Source organism: Gymnoscopelus microlampas (genome assembly GCF_963454915.1).
Source record: "Gymnoscopelus microlampas genome assembly, chromosome: 22".
NCBI classification, from domain to species: domain Eukaryota; kingdom Metazoa; phylum Chordata; class Actinopteri; order Myctophiformes; family Myctophidae; genus Gymnoscopelus; species Gymnoscopelus microlampas.
In genome coordinates, this window is record NC_139959.1 from 5,792,879 (window position 1) to 5,810,330 (window position 17,452).

Below are 17,452 nucleotides of genomic sequence, written 5' to 3' on the forward strand. Positions count from 1 at the left end.
AATGAATAATGTGGTTGGCACAAGTACCAAAAGTAAAAGTACTCATTATGCAGTATGTCCCGTAGTATGGGGTTGAACTAACCCCCCCCCCCCCCCCCCCCACCCACACACACACACACACACACACACACACACACACACACACACACACACACACACACACACACACACACACACACACACACACACACACACACACACACACACACACACACACACACACTCTGGATTTAAGAGTGCACATATTAACAATCATGAAAAGCTGAATAGACTTATCCGTTTTAATAGCGGTAGGCTATTAGCAGTGAATATTCCTGCAGTTCAGTCACAAACATTCAATACAGGAATAATATGAACTTGGCAATAGGTATAGGTTACAATTGTTGTGTAATCGTCTGATCGCAATTATTTGAGATGATCACAATTATTCTGCATTATTATCAATCGTTTCCACGTTCTAAAATGATCATAGATTTTCAATTATTTTATAAATAACTAAATAGCAGAAATAGTCAATCTAAAAGCTCACAATGTTTCACAGTGCAACGCGTTGTGAGCTTGTAGATCAGCTATTTCCACTGTAATAAAATGATTTTGAAAGTATAAAATGATTAAATGTCAGTCATTTCTTTATATATTGAAGTTATCTGTCACGTCTGTCCTGTGCAATTTGTTTACAAAGCCTAAAAGGCAAACAGAAATGTAATTTCTATTCATATGTTCCCATGTTCAATGCCAAAAATTAAATCATTAATCACAATCATTTCTATGTCAATTAATCGTCTAGTAAAATCGTCATGATTGTGACAGCCGTACTTGGCAACAAGGACACAAACAGCAAACTGTGCATGTCTTCACAAGCACAAGTGCACTTTAAAACAGTATGTTCACTCATCTCCCAAACCATTATCAACCTTAGGCTACGTAAAACGTATCAGATTAATCACAGGGGGAAGCATCCGATAACTGTTGCAAGACAATTACGCTTCAGACACAGAACTCCTTAAAAAACTGAAGGCTGAAAAGGCAAGGTGTAATTAAATTACACACACACAAAACACACACATATAGCTAGCTTTAGTTACGGCAGTAAATGTAATTCAATATGCATACCAACAGCCTACATCTCCTGTGGTTTCAGTAACAGCTGCAAACTTGTTTGGGACCTTCACTTCCCAGGCGTTAACCACTTGAACCCTAGATGAATTTCAACAATGAATACTGTACGTTTATCCATTGCTTAACAAACGCTTGACCATGCTCTGAGACTGCAACAGAAGCCTCCTTACAAGTGCCAAGACAATGCTGGTGTCATCCTTACACGGAGAGACTAGAGCATGGTATTATGTTAATTAAGAATCACAGCATATATATGCATATCGATTAAGAAAGATACGGATTCACCAACATACACAAGTAGGCAGGGATATAGTGCTATTGGTTTAAGTACCAGAGCGCACCTATGACATGTACGCATGTGTGCACGCATGTTTCATTCAACTATTACTGACCACACAATCAAATGTATCGACTGACTTTATGAATAGGTTCATCATGTTGAGTCTCACCTCTCAGCCCATAGCCCAAGGTGGGCATGGGCACCATGGGCATTGTAAACGGTTACTTTTTAGCTGTTGCAAAAATGAAAGGACATTTAACATTTAGATATAATGGCGAAATAATGAATAATCCACTGTACCGCTCAAGGCTACTGACACTGTGTGGAATGTTTTCTTGCACGAGTTGACACAGTGAATTAATCATCACAATTTAAAATGTCAATATGACAACTTAAAGCACTTAACCACTTAAACCCTATTTACTTATTCAACAGGAGTCCCCCAGGGATCTTTACTAGGTACACATCTTTCCCCCCCTCTTCAACAAAACTCTTTGCCAAAAATTGCTAATCTGCAAGATCACAACATGTCATGTTGCGACATGTTGAGAGCTTGTAGATCAGTTATTCTTCCAGAATTGGGACCCTAGTTCAGGTGGTTAAAAATATGTGTAAACTTCAACTGGATTATGCACTCTGCAAATATTATATTTCCTCACATGGAGAAAAAGAAAAGTGCCGGAATATTGTTCCACATCCCTGCACATACTGTAGGTAAGTGGTTCGTCTGCACGTTTCTTGGATACGGCGGTAATCTTGCATGCACATTTGATCTGCACACAAAGTATGATCATTTCTACGCTCACACTAGTGGAATGTGGACTGAAAGCAGCAGAAACAGGATTCCCCTCCTAAGAAGAATCCTGATGGGAAGTCTGTCTATGGAGAATCCCATATATGCGTCTCCTGGGAGCCTGGTCTTTTTTACCATTAGTGTTCCATGATACCTATGCAGGAGTATTAACATGGAACATTGATGTCCAGGAGAGTCCTCATCACCTGCACCTTGGCCAGCAGTGACCAGAATGTCACCGCTGACCGCAGGGTTGTCTGTGACCGATGGGGGAACTTCCAGCAAAGGTCGTACTCTATCCAATTGTGACCTGGGTGGCGAGATTTATCTCTTGTTGGAGGAACAGACTTGGTTTCTCGTCCAGCCAGTTGGAGCTGATGAAAATAGAGATGGAAAGAAAGAAAGATGTGAGGAATGAGGGGTAGAGATGATCCCATTGTCACAGTATTATTTATGTGAAGAAGAAAAAAATAAGGTGAACTGGTTGGCACATCCAACCCAACTGGGTTCAGGGGGACCACAGCCTTCCAATGTAATGGTGTGTGGGCGGCGAGGATCTTGACTGGGGGGGGGGGGGGATCAGAGCCTTCAAATGTAAAATTCAAGCCACTTCCCTTCTTACTGTGATTCATTGAGCACTATCCAATCAGCAATGACGTGCCTAAGTAACAGGTGATGTTCGGAAATGCAAGCTCAAATGCTAGACGGCCAGACTGAGAAGTGAAGTGACGAAAAAAAGTCAGCTGAACGGAGCGAATCAGTCTGGATTCCAGGCTAGTGATTTAGTACTCTGTATACCTGTGTTCCTTTTTGACCAGTCACAAGGTCCATACAGTAGCTCATTGACAACAAAGGCCCCATAAGTAGATACTCACAACATGGTTGCCCACGCCTTGGGTTACTGGCACTGCTACCAAAGGAAGACTGGAAGTTATGAATGGTTTCCTGAAGAATCTGCCTCTCTCGACCCTGTGTAACAGATAATAACTAAGGTCAGAGGTCGTACAGTGACAAGAGAACCTACCAGATTCAAGTCAAGACTTTATTGTTACGTAATTATATAAGAGTACATGAGTACATGCATGCGCACGTACGTGGCTGCACATGCATGCGCACTTGGCCACGTATGCGCAGTAAAGCCGAAAACTCCGGCCGTAGAGTCAAACAGAGGTTCGGAAAAAGGCTATTAAACGGCTCGAATTTGGGTAAAGTGAAAAACGGGCGTCTGTGTTCCGTGCACATGCTGATGGTCAATGGCTGTGTGCAAATACAAATCAATTGCTCCAGGCACTGAGGAGAACCGGGCAGAAGAGATTTTGGGGACGCACACACGCACACAGGCACTCACTCACAGAGCTTTGTAGAATTATAGGATGATAGCAAAAATAGCAAGTATGTACATTAGTCATAGCACACTTTGAGGTGCATGAAGGCACTGTGTTCATGGTTCGTACTTCTAAATAATAATTGATCTGTGTATGTGCTAACTGTGCAGTATGTGTGTCTAAATATCTATTTTACATGTATGTGTACATCTACAGGGTGCATCGCCACCCGACATCGTCGCTGTCGGGTGGAAACTAGTTACTTTTCAGGAAAATAACCTATGTTCCAGTGGATCCAATGTAGTTATTATTAAGTCTCAAGCTCTTGTTAATACTTTTTTCAGTATTTCTTTCCACACCTAGATCTATGCACATAGCACACATTCACGACAAAGTACATACAATTTAACACACCTTCCCTGCATTGAGCTCAGAGATGGCGGCCAGGATCTGTTGTCTGGGTCCATCCGTTTTAATCCCCAACTCTTTTAAGTCACCATCTGTGAGGGTAAGGAATGCCTCCATGTCCACCTGGATATAGAAGAGAAAGAGACTCTTCAGGTGCTTTTATATGAATCAAGACAAAAAAAAGCACATGGCTGTCTACGTCCGCCCCAGACCAAACCAGAGACAGGGATTATATACATTGGGAGGGAAGGGCATTTTTAGAGCCCTGCAAATAGCAGGGAGAGAGGAGGACATACCTCCTGTTCTTCAAATATGGGTTGATATTTCTCCAGTGATAACTTCTTCAGGATACTGGACAGCTCATCTGAGAGCAAAGAAAGGCAGAAAACAAAAGGATATTTACTAGGCAGTAACAATAATAATAATAATAATAATAATAATGGATTTTATTTATGATGCACTTTACATTTGTGAAAATCTCAAAGTGCTACAATAGGCAACTGCAAAAAAAAGAATCATCACACAAAAAAACATCAAATAAACTGAAACCAAACATTTAAAACATGAAGGCATAAAGCCTAGAGGTAAAACCAATGTACTGTAGCTAAACAAATGCTTTATTAAAAGTCAGCTTTGTACCGAGGTGATTGTATGAGCCGACACATCTGCTTTCAAATGGCTCTCACCTTCATCTGTGATGGTGCCACTGCTGGAGCCCCCGCTGCTTTTGGAGCGAGGGTGCGACGAGGCAGAGGACAGGGAGTCTCCCGGCCCGGCAGGGGGCTTGGGTGTGGGAGAGGGTGACGGAGTGAGGGTAGGCGAGGTGCTCTTGGAGGTAGAGGAATTACCCGACTGGGGTCTTTTCTTCAACTCGATCTTTTACGAGGAACGGTTGGGAAGAAGCCGAGGTTAACATGTTGCATGGAATCAGTTCGTCGAGATAAAAAAAAAAAACATTCACCAGTGAATAGGGGGCTTATGTCCAATAAATAGGTTAACAATTTTGTGTATTGGACATAAGTCCAAATTTGTCTTATTATGGGTGGGTGTTGATTTAAGCAGTCACAACTGGCCTGAGTCAAACCAATTAGACCCTGAGCTGCGTGTGACTACACAACTTTTGTGCATCAAGCTATTCGATGCGCACACAATTATGGGGTCGGCCAGTCCACACACCAAGCACTATAACTACAAAGATATTGTTTTAAAAATCATTCTAGCTCAAGTGGACGGCAGAGTCCACCCCAACAACTATAACAACAGCAGCGTTGCACCAATGTACTAACCACAGAGGCATGCTGGGGCTGGACTTCAGCCTGGATCTGGGGCGGGGCCGGCGTGGGACTGAGCAGTCCGTCCAAAGCCTTCGCGTCCTTGACGTCTGCGAGTCCGGCTGCTCTCCTCCTCTGCGCCGCAATCTGGGAGAGCACACTGTCAGCACTGCCACCTGGTGGAGAGGATGGATGGATGGGTGGGTGGGGGGCAGCCACAAGTTTGGCAGTTTGACACGTATTGAGGATGAACTCTATACCACCGCTGCTGAATGTCTAAAGCTGGGGTCAGAGTGAATAACTTTTAGCCCTGATTCAGGTCAGATTGTCCGTCCCTGACAATAACAATAACTAAACAAACAAACAATAACTAAACTAAAAGAACAGCAACATTTTAGATGGTCCTTCAAAATGTTTTGCTTGTTTGTTGTCATTTAAAAGTAGAGGATCAATTAGCTTTATTAGCTCAAAGTGGTGGTATTCTTAGTTATAATATAACCCAGATTACACTGAATGGCATGACAACCATTTCCTCTCTCTCTCTCTCTCTGCTTGTTTCAAAAAGTGCACAATTTGCAATAATATGAGAGCTTGGCCGCTGTACTAATGTGAGTGTACCTGAGCGGTTGAGGCCGGCCACGCCGTTGGACCCTCCAGAGGAGTGTGGGGAGTGGTAATGGCCAGAGTTGTTGGGCGAGGAGGAACAAGACGGACCCTTGGCGCTGGGATACTTGATGGATCTACTAACCACACGACTGATGGATGTCTGACACACCAAACACACACATGTTGAGTGAGAAAGGGAGAGAGAGAGAGAAGACAATCAATGAGCTATGATTATACAACAGGTAGTTGAAATTGGCTCTTCAGCCAAATGAACAAAACAGCTACTCAAATGAAGGATTTGAGAATGACCTAATCACCAAAGAAATATTACTCCGCCACTGTTCAACCTTGATATTAAACCTTAATCAATCAGTAAATTCCTCTGTGGATACTGACTGTGTACTAAGGGCTCCTCCCACTGCTGTGCTAGGCTAGGCAGCTAGTTCCAGCAGTTTGCATGTGAAGTTTGCAGATGTACTGTAGAAGCTAAATCTGTCATTACAATGTTTAAGTGGTTATGGTGGTTGTCCGACTCAAGAACTGTCCCTCTGTCCCTCGCCATGTCCAAGAATCTTTACACAAATTATCATTTAGATTTCTTACCCTTCTCTCCCCTTCCGGGGGGTCACACACTCACACACACACACACACACACACACACACACACACACACACACACACACACACACACACACACACACACACACACACACACACACACACACACACACTCACGATATCAGAACTGCCGCTACTGTTGAGTTTCCGCTGCGGGGGCATAGGCAGGCGGGACGCCTCGCTCTTGCCGTCCTTCAGGAGTCGTGAGCGGTCCGAGTTCCACGGCTCAAAGTTGGACGGCGGCAGGAAGGGTGGAATCACCGCTTTGAGTTTGTCATTGGGCAGCCGGGTCAGAGGTGCGCCGTTCCTCAGCTGTGATGAGATGGACCCAAATATATAAGTCACCAAATTATCAAAGGGAATGCACTGAACAGAAGGCACACACTTTCACATGCCAGAATGTTATTTGATGAAGAATTATGGAGTGCCATGTCATATTGTCGTTTTTCTTTTTTACTAACAGTACTTCCTCAGAATGTGTAGCTTGTGAGAAGGAAAAGAAAAAGTACATTTCCTACTTTCCACCACTGATTCCATGGCCCACAGTACATATTATGTAGATTAATATTAACACCTCCGCTATTCCAATTGGCCAATTATGCTATGTTTTGTTTTTTGAGTTTGTTGTGATTTGAATGTGAGATAAAAGTCCTTCAATTGCAGTAGTGCCCTGTACAGTACATGTTAAGGGTGCTCCTAGTAGATAAGCCGATTAGGGAGGACATTTGTGTGGGGGTTATGTTACCGTGGCGGGCTGCCGCACTAAAATATATGTAGGTGAAACACTACTACTGCGGTAGATGAAGGTAAAATTATGCTCTACTCAAGTACTCACTGCTGCATGTGAAATCATTCATAAGCCCAACCAAGCGTGAACAAAGCTTTAAACCATTCCTATTTCCATTTAAACATGCCTACCATTGTAGTTATTAGAAAGTCCTCCTTTTCTGTCCTGCCAACACCTGAAAAAAATATCATTATCAATCAAATATCATCAAACGTTCTCTTTCATAACACACTTTTTTTTGCAGTGCTACAAGACACTGCAAATATATTTTTTTGCAGTACAAATATATTGCATTCAAGAAACCACCTCCACTAGCTGTATATCACTGCTGTCGTGGAGAAACCTTTTTGTTTCATAATTAAATGCCCTACTTTGTCAGACTACAGTGTAACAAAACGGTAGCAAAAATTGCCTATCATACAAGCTCACAGCGTGTCGAGAAAAGTACTAAAAGAGCTTGTGTCAAAATATTAACATTAGATCCATTGAAACATAGGTTATTTTTTCCATTTCCTAAAATGGAAAAAATATAGTTTTGTACAAGGTTTCCACCAGACAGCGATGATATGAGAACAGTACCCTGACCCTTAGCAAGAGGCAGACAAACTAACCGCATTGGTGTGTAAACAGAATATGTGCTTTTCACAGCAACACAATCAACATGGATAATCCCAATTACATAATGGTCAGAATCGTTTTCATCCATCTGTATAAATTAATCTGAAAAACAGCCTAAGAGGCAAACAGAAATGTAATTTTGATTTATATACCGGTATGTTCTATATGCAACTTCAAAGCAACAACAAAAAAACAATCAATTAAACTAAAGTGTCACGATCGTTAACAACCCTAAACGTGACTCACTCTTGTCTTTGCTCTTGGCAGTCCAGGCTGCGCTGATGTCATTTCCTGCCAGGGCAGGAGGGGGAGCCAGTGCCCCAATGGCCTCATTAAATGTCCCATCCGCCTTCATGGTGGCATCCAATGAGACCTCAACGTCGTCAGGGAACGGAGCGAGGCGATTGGACGAAAGGCCGTGCCTCAGGGTATGAGTCAACTTCAGCCGGCGAAACCGATTGGACATCCGGTTCCACCAAGACTGCAAGTGGGTAGAAGCAAATACCTTAAAGGAGCACTTCACCAATTTTCAACCGTATCTTCATATACATGTAATTGGTCCACACTAATGGTCATTATAAGACACCATTTCTGTCTACTCACTCTGTGTCTCAGAGGAGGCCTGTGAACAGTTCAGAAACCTGCCTACCAATGACATCATCTATGGGACATTTCAAGCTAATCGAAACTACAGCCTTTCTCTTCCTAAGTTAGCATGCTGAAATAGAAGCCATTGTTCTTGCATCAGTAAATAATAATACTCATAATAATGAAATTCTTCTTTGAAACGACCAAATCTTCCTACCGATGATGTCACTGGTAGGCAGGTAACTGACTTTAATTGACATTACTCCCACCCGCAGGAAAACCTATATGTGTCTGTTCATTTCAATACAGTATGAGCCTGTGGGTTTTATACATATTGAACCAATCAAAAAACAAGAGCTTTTGACTACATAATAACTACACTGGAACCAATGGAACACGGGTTCAATATACTAGACAATATAATGTGTGCATCCACATAGTGTGATCAAAGGGTTACCTTCAGACCACCTCTGTCGTCGGGGGGCACGGGGACATTGTGGAGGGCGTGTCGGCTCTTGGAGCGTGCCGCGGAAGTGACACGGCGCTGCTTCCCCTTCTCTTTATCCACCTGCATGCACACCGACGCCAACAGACGCACCAGCTCCGTGTCTGAGAGCAAGAGAGTGACAGACGTGAAGAGTGGGACAACAGGAGGAAGGGAGAACACACACACAGGAGCACATGGGCGTCGCAATATGTTTCTTATATTATATTTTCTTTGAAAATTTGACCGAAACAGGCCTATGTTTTTTTTTTCAGAAAACTGTTTTCTAGAATCGGCCTCAGATATAATAGGTTAATACATCTGAGAAAAGTGGGTTGCATGAGCATAATTGTTTTCTATGAATGTTTCTAAGGGGTACTCCCATCACCAGAAACATTTTTGAGAGAGTGCATGTTCATTTCTTCGACTTTACAAGACTAAGACTAAGTGAGACTCTACCTGGGTCGTTAAGCAGCATGACCAAATCGAAGGCGGTGTATCCATTCTTAGCTCGCAGGTTCACGTCCGCACCCTGGTTCAACAGGTACTTCACCACATCCTTATTACTGAAGAAGAAAAACCACACCAACTGAGACCAAAATGGAAACTAGCAAAAACAAATACTAGATAGTATACCCACCAAGTCTAAAACAATACAAAGTACCTATGGGGCACTGGGAACATCTAATTTGGGAGAGAAGGTAGAAACAATGGCGTCTTCAATGGCAAAACAAACCGTTGAAAGCTGCACATGGGACATATGGCACATGGGTATGAGCTAGCCTGACTCTCAGCCTGAATTTTCATTTTGTTTCACTACATGTATGTATCGTAGCATGTGACAATGTGTAAGATTGAGCTGAGTCGGTGTAGCATCCACGACGCACATGCTGTGTCACCACTCAATGGAACCGGAACTTTCATCTTCTATACTCTGCTCTCATCTTCCCTCCGCTGACTCCTTCCCCTCCGACCCTGAACCGGACCCCCAAGGGTCCTTGAGGGGGGTTCTAGGGGGTTAGGGTGAGGAACATTTTAACCACTTTAACTCTGTTTTATACTTCGGATATTTGAAAATAGCCCATCTACAAGCTCGAAACGTGTCGCAAACGTGTTGCATCGGGTTGCGCCCTCTCTCCTCCAGGACGACGCATTTGTCTCCACCCGTCTCCCTCACTTTCCACGTTCTGCGACACCCTGAGCGTGAGCTTGTAGACCAGCTGTTTTCAGAGTTCGACACCCACGCCCAACTAAGTATAAAACACCCTTAACAAGAGCTCCCGCTTACCCATGGTAGGTGGCTTGCATGAGCGCTGTCCATCCGTGGACACAATCTTGTTTATCCACGTTGGCGTTGTTTTCCACCATCAGCTGAACCACTTCCAACTGGCCACTTACAGCCGCCATCATCAGCGGCGATGCTCCCTCCTGATTGGATGAATTCACCTGGGCGGGGTCTTCCTCCAGGATCTCTTTAACTAGTTGGGAATTTCCTGGATAACATACACACATCTATTCATGGATATACAGTATACTTATAGCTGCACAATATGAAGAAAAAACAAACAAAGAAAAAAAAACGTGCTGATATCTTTTTAGCTAAAATTGACATACATATGTATTTCCCATGTAAGAAACTTCACTCACCTAACTTGAGGGCACTGAAGACATCTGGTCTACTCTTCTCATCGTCTATGAGGAGCAGAGGAACACTAAGTCACAGTCTATATATTTATCACATACTTTTTAATCAACCCGGGTAGGAGTGATAAAATGACAGTAATTCAGCACCTATCAGTTGATATGATACAGGTACTATAAACTAAGTATTACTTTCATTATTATCGGTGTTACTCAACCCACATTACTTGCATAACGACTAGAGCCTGACCAATACATTGGTCTTCCTGATATATCGGCCATTATTTGGCTTTTTTGTTACGCCATCTGTATCTGCAGTTCAGCACAGTGACAATACACACACACACACACACACACACACACACACACACACACACACACACACACACACACACACACACACACACACACACACACACACACACACACACACACACACACACACACACACACCTGTGTGGGGTCGTACGCTGGTGATGGAGTCCAGATAGGCCTTAATATCTCTTTGGTTCAGCATCAGTGCCAGCTCAAAGGCGGTCTTAGACAGAACATTGGTCCGGTCAGGGTCAGCTCCTCGCTCCACTAGCTGCTGGGAGACACTCACCTGTGTAAACAGCAGTGACATTTTCTATATTTCGCTGAGCAGTTAAGATAAGACATTTATTGATCCCGCAAGGGAAATTCAGTCGCCAAAGGCAGCACAGCAGCGTAAGATACAGTTACAGGGCAAGAAAAAGTATTGTACCTGTAGATACAGCAGGGTAAAGACTTCACACAAAAAACAAAGCGCCATCAATAAAGAACAAAGTATACAACAATATAAACCATCAACAAGACTTACACACAGACAGTAACCATGTCAGATTGTGAACTGAACTGTTGTTACTTCAGAGCTAATTAGACAACTGAACGAGCAGAGCACCCATCGTGTGCCTCATTAGGAAACAACAGGAAACCCAAAGGGGCTTACGCATCGCGCATCGCGACGCGTTGTGAGCTTCTAGATCTGCTATTTTTAAACATTTTAGTACTTTTACTTTTGGTATTGTAAGTACATTTTGATACCAATACTATTGTACTTTTACTCAAGTACATTTTTAATTACGGACTTTTACTTGTAAGAGTACTTCTGCTTTGCAGTATTGATACTTTCACTTCAAGTAAAACAGTTGAGTACTTTTTTCCACCACTGCATCACACCCACCTTCCCACTGAGTGTAGCCAGCATCAGTGCCCCCCAGCCGCTCGTCTTCTGACAGAAGTTGACGTCGGAGCCCCACTCTAGCAGAAGGCGAACCGCGGCCTCGTGGCCGAGCAGAGAGGCCACCATCAGGGCTGTAATGTCCATGAAGTCCTTGCATCCTCCCGCACCACCACCGCCATAGCCCCCGAGTCGACTGCTCACATAACCTTCACCACCACCACCACCAAAGCCAGCCACGCTGTGTAACACAAGTCCCACAGTAGCCTCGTCTTTATGTATACGATGCTATGCTACACACAGTGTTGTCCTCAATGTTAATTTAACTCCAAAAATGTATAATGGATCCATTTTAATAACACATTTCTGTGCACAATCTGTATGTTCGGTCTGTTAGCACATCTTGTACATAGCCTATCCATCTATATTATCGTGTGCATAAATATTTTCAATAATGTAGAGGTAATTGTAGCTATGTTTAAACTATTTGTTCTACACTTTCATTCTGTACGTATTCATGGTTATTACAGAATATGTTCTGTATGTTAGTGGTGTAAGCCCCTAACATACAGTAAACAGTACAGTAAACTGCGTTTATAGTACTATATTCGCAGGTGTAAAGAAGTATTCTCATATCGTACAAAAAGCACAGTCATAACAATATCTATGGATTTGCACTGAGAGAAGCCTGGGCTACATCAGGCTTTGCACATTATTTCATGTGCAAAATGTTTCTAATATGTGTTGCTGTCCCATACACCAACCTTACAAAGCCACATTTCGTATGTACAACATAGTATTATGTGGCTAAATAAATAATTCTGATTCAGATCATGCAGAAGACGGTACAGAAGGTAGCACTATCAGCTGGATGAGCTTCAAATGTATTCTCATTGATTATGGAAGAGATACGTATTTTTTGCTATAATACTGTCTGTATGGTATAATGGGCTGTAAGATATGCAACAACACTTGTTTTAAACTAGCTAAATGTCAACGGACATCCAGCTGTACATGTTTGAGTGGTGCAGATGACTTATAACAAAGTGATAGTCATCATAGCTGTTTATGAATTGTTGCCCCACTTTTGGTGAAAGTCGCCACCAGAGGGCATCGTTGCTTTTGGTACGTCCTCATGTGTGTCCTCAGAATCTAAACTTTAGATGTCCAGATTGGATACTGATTCTTGAGGTGGTCTGATTTCTTGGGCTATTATTGGATGGGTTATAGGCCCTTTAATTAATGATTTTGGTAGGGATTAAAGCAAAAACAATTGCTTCTGAAAATGTATTATATTTCTACTTTGATAATACTGTCTTTAATGTTATAAAAAATGACTGAAATCAGTCATGGCGACTGAGAACTTAATCCATTTTAAAATGGCAATGAACAAAGCTTAGTTTGAAGCATCTAGTTCAGCCCTATTTATTAACTATTTAATACATTCATGAACACAGTGTTGACGTCATTAGATAATTCTTCAGGATTTATAACTACTGAAATTTATCAGAATTAATTCTTCATTACAGGCTCAGTTTCCATCCATTTCACAAACTGACTTTGAGTTTCACAGTATCAAGACAAGTCTGCAACAGACAGTAAATAAAGCAATAGCCAGCACTCCAAAGTCCTTCTGGTACTTTTAATTCATATGCAGCACGGACAAAAACATACACGGATGCGTTTCGGCGTCAAGCCTTCCTCAGCGTATGTTACACGCTGAGGAAGGCTTGACGCCGAAACTAATGAATTAAAACGCGTATGAATTAAAAGTACCAGAAGGACTTTGGAGTGCTGGCTATTGCTTTATTTACTGTGAATCTTTGTGAGCCGTGCACCCGCAAACAGAACCATATACAGACTGAGAGTGCTCGTTGTTATTTTCTATTAGGTCTGTAATAGACGTCAGATCTCTGAAACCGAGCATAACTACAGCATACACAGCATCTTACCTGTTGTTGTTGTTACCATTGGGGACGGTTCCGTCTGTCCCGACGGCCAGGTGATCAAAGTCATCAACGTATGCCCCGCCCTCCAGGAGCAGCTTGACCACGTGGGTGTGGCCTCCACGGGCCGCCATGCTCAGGACACTGGCACCCAAACGGTTGCGGCCATTAATCTCTGCACCATTCTCCAGGAGGATGTGGGCCACACTCAGGTTACCAAACCTGAGTAGAAACAAAGCAAAACAAAAAAAACAATGATAATAAATAAAACTGTTAATTGTATTGACATTCAAGTCAATTGTATTATGGTGCCAAACACATTGTATCAAGACACTTTGCATATAAAGCAGAGACCCAACGTTGTCTCCTCCACCCTGAGCAAGCATGTTTGTACCAAAACTTTCTACATCTGACCAAAGACAAGATTGATCTGATGTTTAAGACTGTTTCCTTTCTTGTCTTATACAAGTTTATAATGTTAGATGTTGGGGCAGTTATTTTTGATTAAAATAAAACGTGGGGTCCGGTAATCCCCAGGGGTCCTTGAGGGTCCCCGGCTACATGACTGATAGTTAGGAACCAAATGGACCCTTATGGGTCTGTAACTCTGACCCTCTCTGACCCGTACAGGTCCATTTGATTCCTTTTGTACACTCTCAAGTGTTATGGGGGTCCTTGAAAAAGTTTGAGAATCACTAGAGTGTATGTACTACGCGTTGCCAGGGTTTATCACACTGTCAGAGCTGGTATGTGGACTTCACCTCCACTATACAATTACAATACCTGTGGTTCTCAAATGTTTTAATTTCAAGGACCAGAGGGCCCTCACTTTGAGAACCACTACAATGATATGATGCAATACTGTATGTATGATTGAATTTGTGTTTATGAAAACTTATAATGAAAGCCAAAATGATATACTAGATTTCTTTTAAATATAGGAAACGTTAAAGAATTGGGCCGTGAATCGTTAAGGAACCTGAATCGTTTAAAATGTATCCCAACCCTACGCGTTGCTAGGCAGGCAACAGTACCTGGCAGCCTGCATCAGAGGGGTCCATCCGTAGTTGTTCCTGCTGTCCACCGAAGCTCCCTTCCTCAGCAGGAAGCGGACCAGGTTCTCGTGTCCGCTGGCCGAGGCGAACTGCAGGGGGGTGTTGCCGTCCTCGTCGGTGCAGTCCACCGGTACCAGCGGCGCCAGGGACACGCCGTCGCACGACGGTTCCGATGACCAGGCGTCCGACCGCAGCAGTCTGCTCTGCCTGCCAGTAAGTCTGTCATAGTTAGTACATAATCGCCTAATCGCAATTGTTCTAATCAATCAATCAATCAATCAATCAAATAATACAACCGAAAACAGTAAGACCTAGCCCTGAATAGTGGACTCCTAATGTGCCATAGTGTCTATGCCTACCTCATGAACCGACAGCAATAAAACTTCAATACACGTATGCGTCTCCTTATGAGGAACAAATTTGTCACTTTGACCTATGACCTCTGACCCTAAATCTCCCACCATTTTGAATTATATGAAAAACAGTTCAAATCAAATCAAGGGTTCGATTCCTGTTCCTGGCCATGGGTTGAGGTGTCCATGGGTGGGGTTCTTAATTGCTCCCCTGATTGCTAAATATGACCACTGCAGTTGGGTCAAGCTGAAAAAGTTTCCCCTGTTGGAATCATTTAAAGGTCTTTATTGTTATTGTTATTATTATCATTATCATTATCATTATTAGTATTATTATTATAAACAGGACCATGACCTCCAATATTTACCTTTGAAAACAAAATTCCGGCGCTACGTAGCTTATTTTATATTGTTGGTTTAAAGTACAGTGGCAGAAGCCTTCTGCCACTGTAAGAAGTTAACTTTAAGGGCACCCCCATCATCCACTGTCGGAATATGAAGCAGACTAACCACATATTGACGCTATAGGTGACAAAATGTATAAGCCTAATTAGAATACTACTCCATCTGTGTTGTCTAGAAAGATGAAGTAAAACAAATTGCAAACTTTTGTCACGATAACAGAATTTGTGACAAGAGTTTGAAATCTGCATTATAAGCAACACAATAGAGACATTACAATATCCACAATCCTTCAGCCATCTGCTCAGCTGTTCAGAATGCTCATTTGTTAATTGCATGGGCTGCTTTGTCTCAAGTTCAATCTATTCTGTTACTATGGCTTAATGTGCATATTGTATTGCCTTTATCATACCGCTGCTTGCAGCTATATTTATCATCATTTATTGATGACCCCTGCTTCTACCTGCCGGTCGCGGACTCCCTGGATCCGGCGGACCCCCCGCCGGGTTCCAGGACCCCCCGGGCGGTCTCGTAGTCCCCCTCGTCACAGGCGCGGAGCAGCAGCAGCGCGTTGGCTGGGATGCCTAGACTACTCATCGTTGGTTCTGGTTGTGATCAAAATCAGTGATCGATAATTATTCTGTTTGTCCCGTTATTACTGGGCGAGGCTAGGTTTGGAAACCATGGCGACGTTATAAGAGTCTATTACACAAAAGAACCGCAATTGCACTGAAACTCCGCCAGAAAAAAATAGTTTGTTCTGAACGCATCGCTCTCTCTCCACTGGATCGATCAATGACAATGATAGATATTAGATATTGTTATTATTATCTATCCGTTACTCTCTCGCTGAGGTTTGGAAGCCATGGCGTCATGTAGGCAAAGTTAGTCCAACAAAATAAACCGCAGAAAAAAGTGAAAAGTCGCGAGAAAAACTTCCAATCGATACAATGTCACTTGAGTGAGTCCCACGAGACTTTAATAAAAGATAGTTATTGATACAAAACAGATGACGAATGTTTTCATAAGTGTAATAAAAATACTGTAGTGTCCCGTTACAACTCTGGACCTCAACTTTTCTCACTGACTGTCTGAACCCCCGTGTGCGCATGCGCAGTTCCGAGACTTCTTTGGTGTTTGTCAAAGCAGCTTACAGGTGCATTACCTCCACCTACTGGACAGGAGGGTGGTGAAAAGGAGATGAAGAAAAGAAGGACGCACCAAGGGAAGGGAAGGAATAAAGGAAAGAAAGAAAGACTATATCCAGTGTGGACGGTAAAGAAGTACCTTTGCTTGAGTAGGCCTACTGTACTTAGGTCGCCTAGAACTTGAGTTTAGAAATACGCAAGTAAAGTACAGATACTTTAATTGAATATTTCTAAATCTAAACAGATTAACAATAAAGCAAAAGGCATAATGAATTAGTCTGGGTCTAGCTGTAGTTTACAACCCTCGTAGACGTATTTACGATTCTGACGTCTTCAATCTACGAGAGTTGTAGGGTGCACCCCCCCATGGATTCGAGCACTTTCTGCACTTTACCCCGCTACACTCCAAACATGTACAAATTGAAAATAAAAGGTGCTTACCGCAAAGCCCCAAATGTTAACGACCTCGGCGGGGTAGTAGTGATCCCCGTCGAGGTATATCTTTCAATAAAGAAGTCTTTTAATCCAGCTTGTGTCGGAATCTTCACTGTTCTTCTTTTGTTTTAAATTAGTTTGAACTGCGCATTAGCGATTTGGCGGTCGGGAGGTGTATTGCGCATTGAACACACAATGTATCAATACACCTCCCGACCGCCAAATCGCTGTTGCGCAGTTCAAACTCATTTTAAACAAAAGAAGAAGCAGTGCGCAATTACACCTCCCGACCGCCAAATCGCTAATGCGCAGTTCAAACTCATTTAAAACAAAAGAAGAACAGTGAAGATTCCGACACAAGCTGGATTAAAATA

The 17,452-nt window shown here is 42.7% G+C and overlaps 1 protein-coding gene across 2 annotated transcripts; it reads right to left on the minus strand.

Moving 5' to 3' along the window:
• Positions 1 to 296: 296 nt before the first annotated feature.
• anks6 (ankyrin repeat and sterile alpha motif domain containing 6) lies at positions 297 to 16,569 on the minus strand. 2 transcript variants are annotated; one of them, XM_084048497.1, is made up of 19 exons: positions 15,959 to 16,569; positions 14,720 to 14,947; positions 13,692 to 13,907; positions 11,743 to 11,980; positions 10,992 to 11,142; positions 10,545 to 10,589; positions 10,186 to 10,390; positions 9,357 to 9,463; positions 8,871 to 9,022; positions 8,072 to 8,306; positions 7,339 to 7,382; positions 6,538 to 6,732; positions 5,815 to 5,962; positions 5,212 to 5,372; positions 4,612 to 4,801; positions 4,222 to 4,289; positions 3,932 to 4,048; positions 3,068 to 3,161; positions 297 to 2,566 (listed from the first exon to the last, which is right to left on the minus strand). In XM_084048497.1, the coding sequence occupies exons 1-19, from the start codon at positions 16,090 to 16,092 to the stop codon at positions 2,517 to 2,519; spliced, it is 2,778 nt and encodes a 925-aa protein (XP_083904623.1). In that variant the 5' UTR covers positions 16,093 to 16,569; the 3' UTR covers positions 297 to 2,516. The 2 variants fall into 2 exon arrangements, with proteins under 2 accessions (XP_083904623.1, XP_083904622.1); XM_084048496.1 differs by having other exon boundaries at positions 14,720 to 14,959.
• Positions 16,570 to 17,452: the final 883 nt, after the last annotated feature.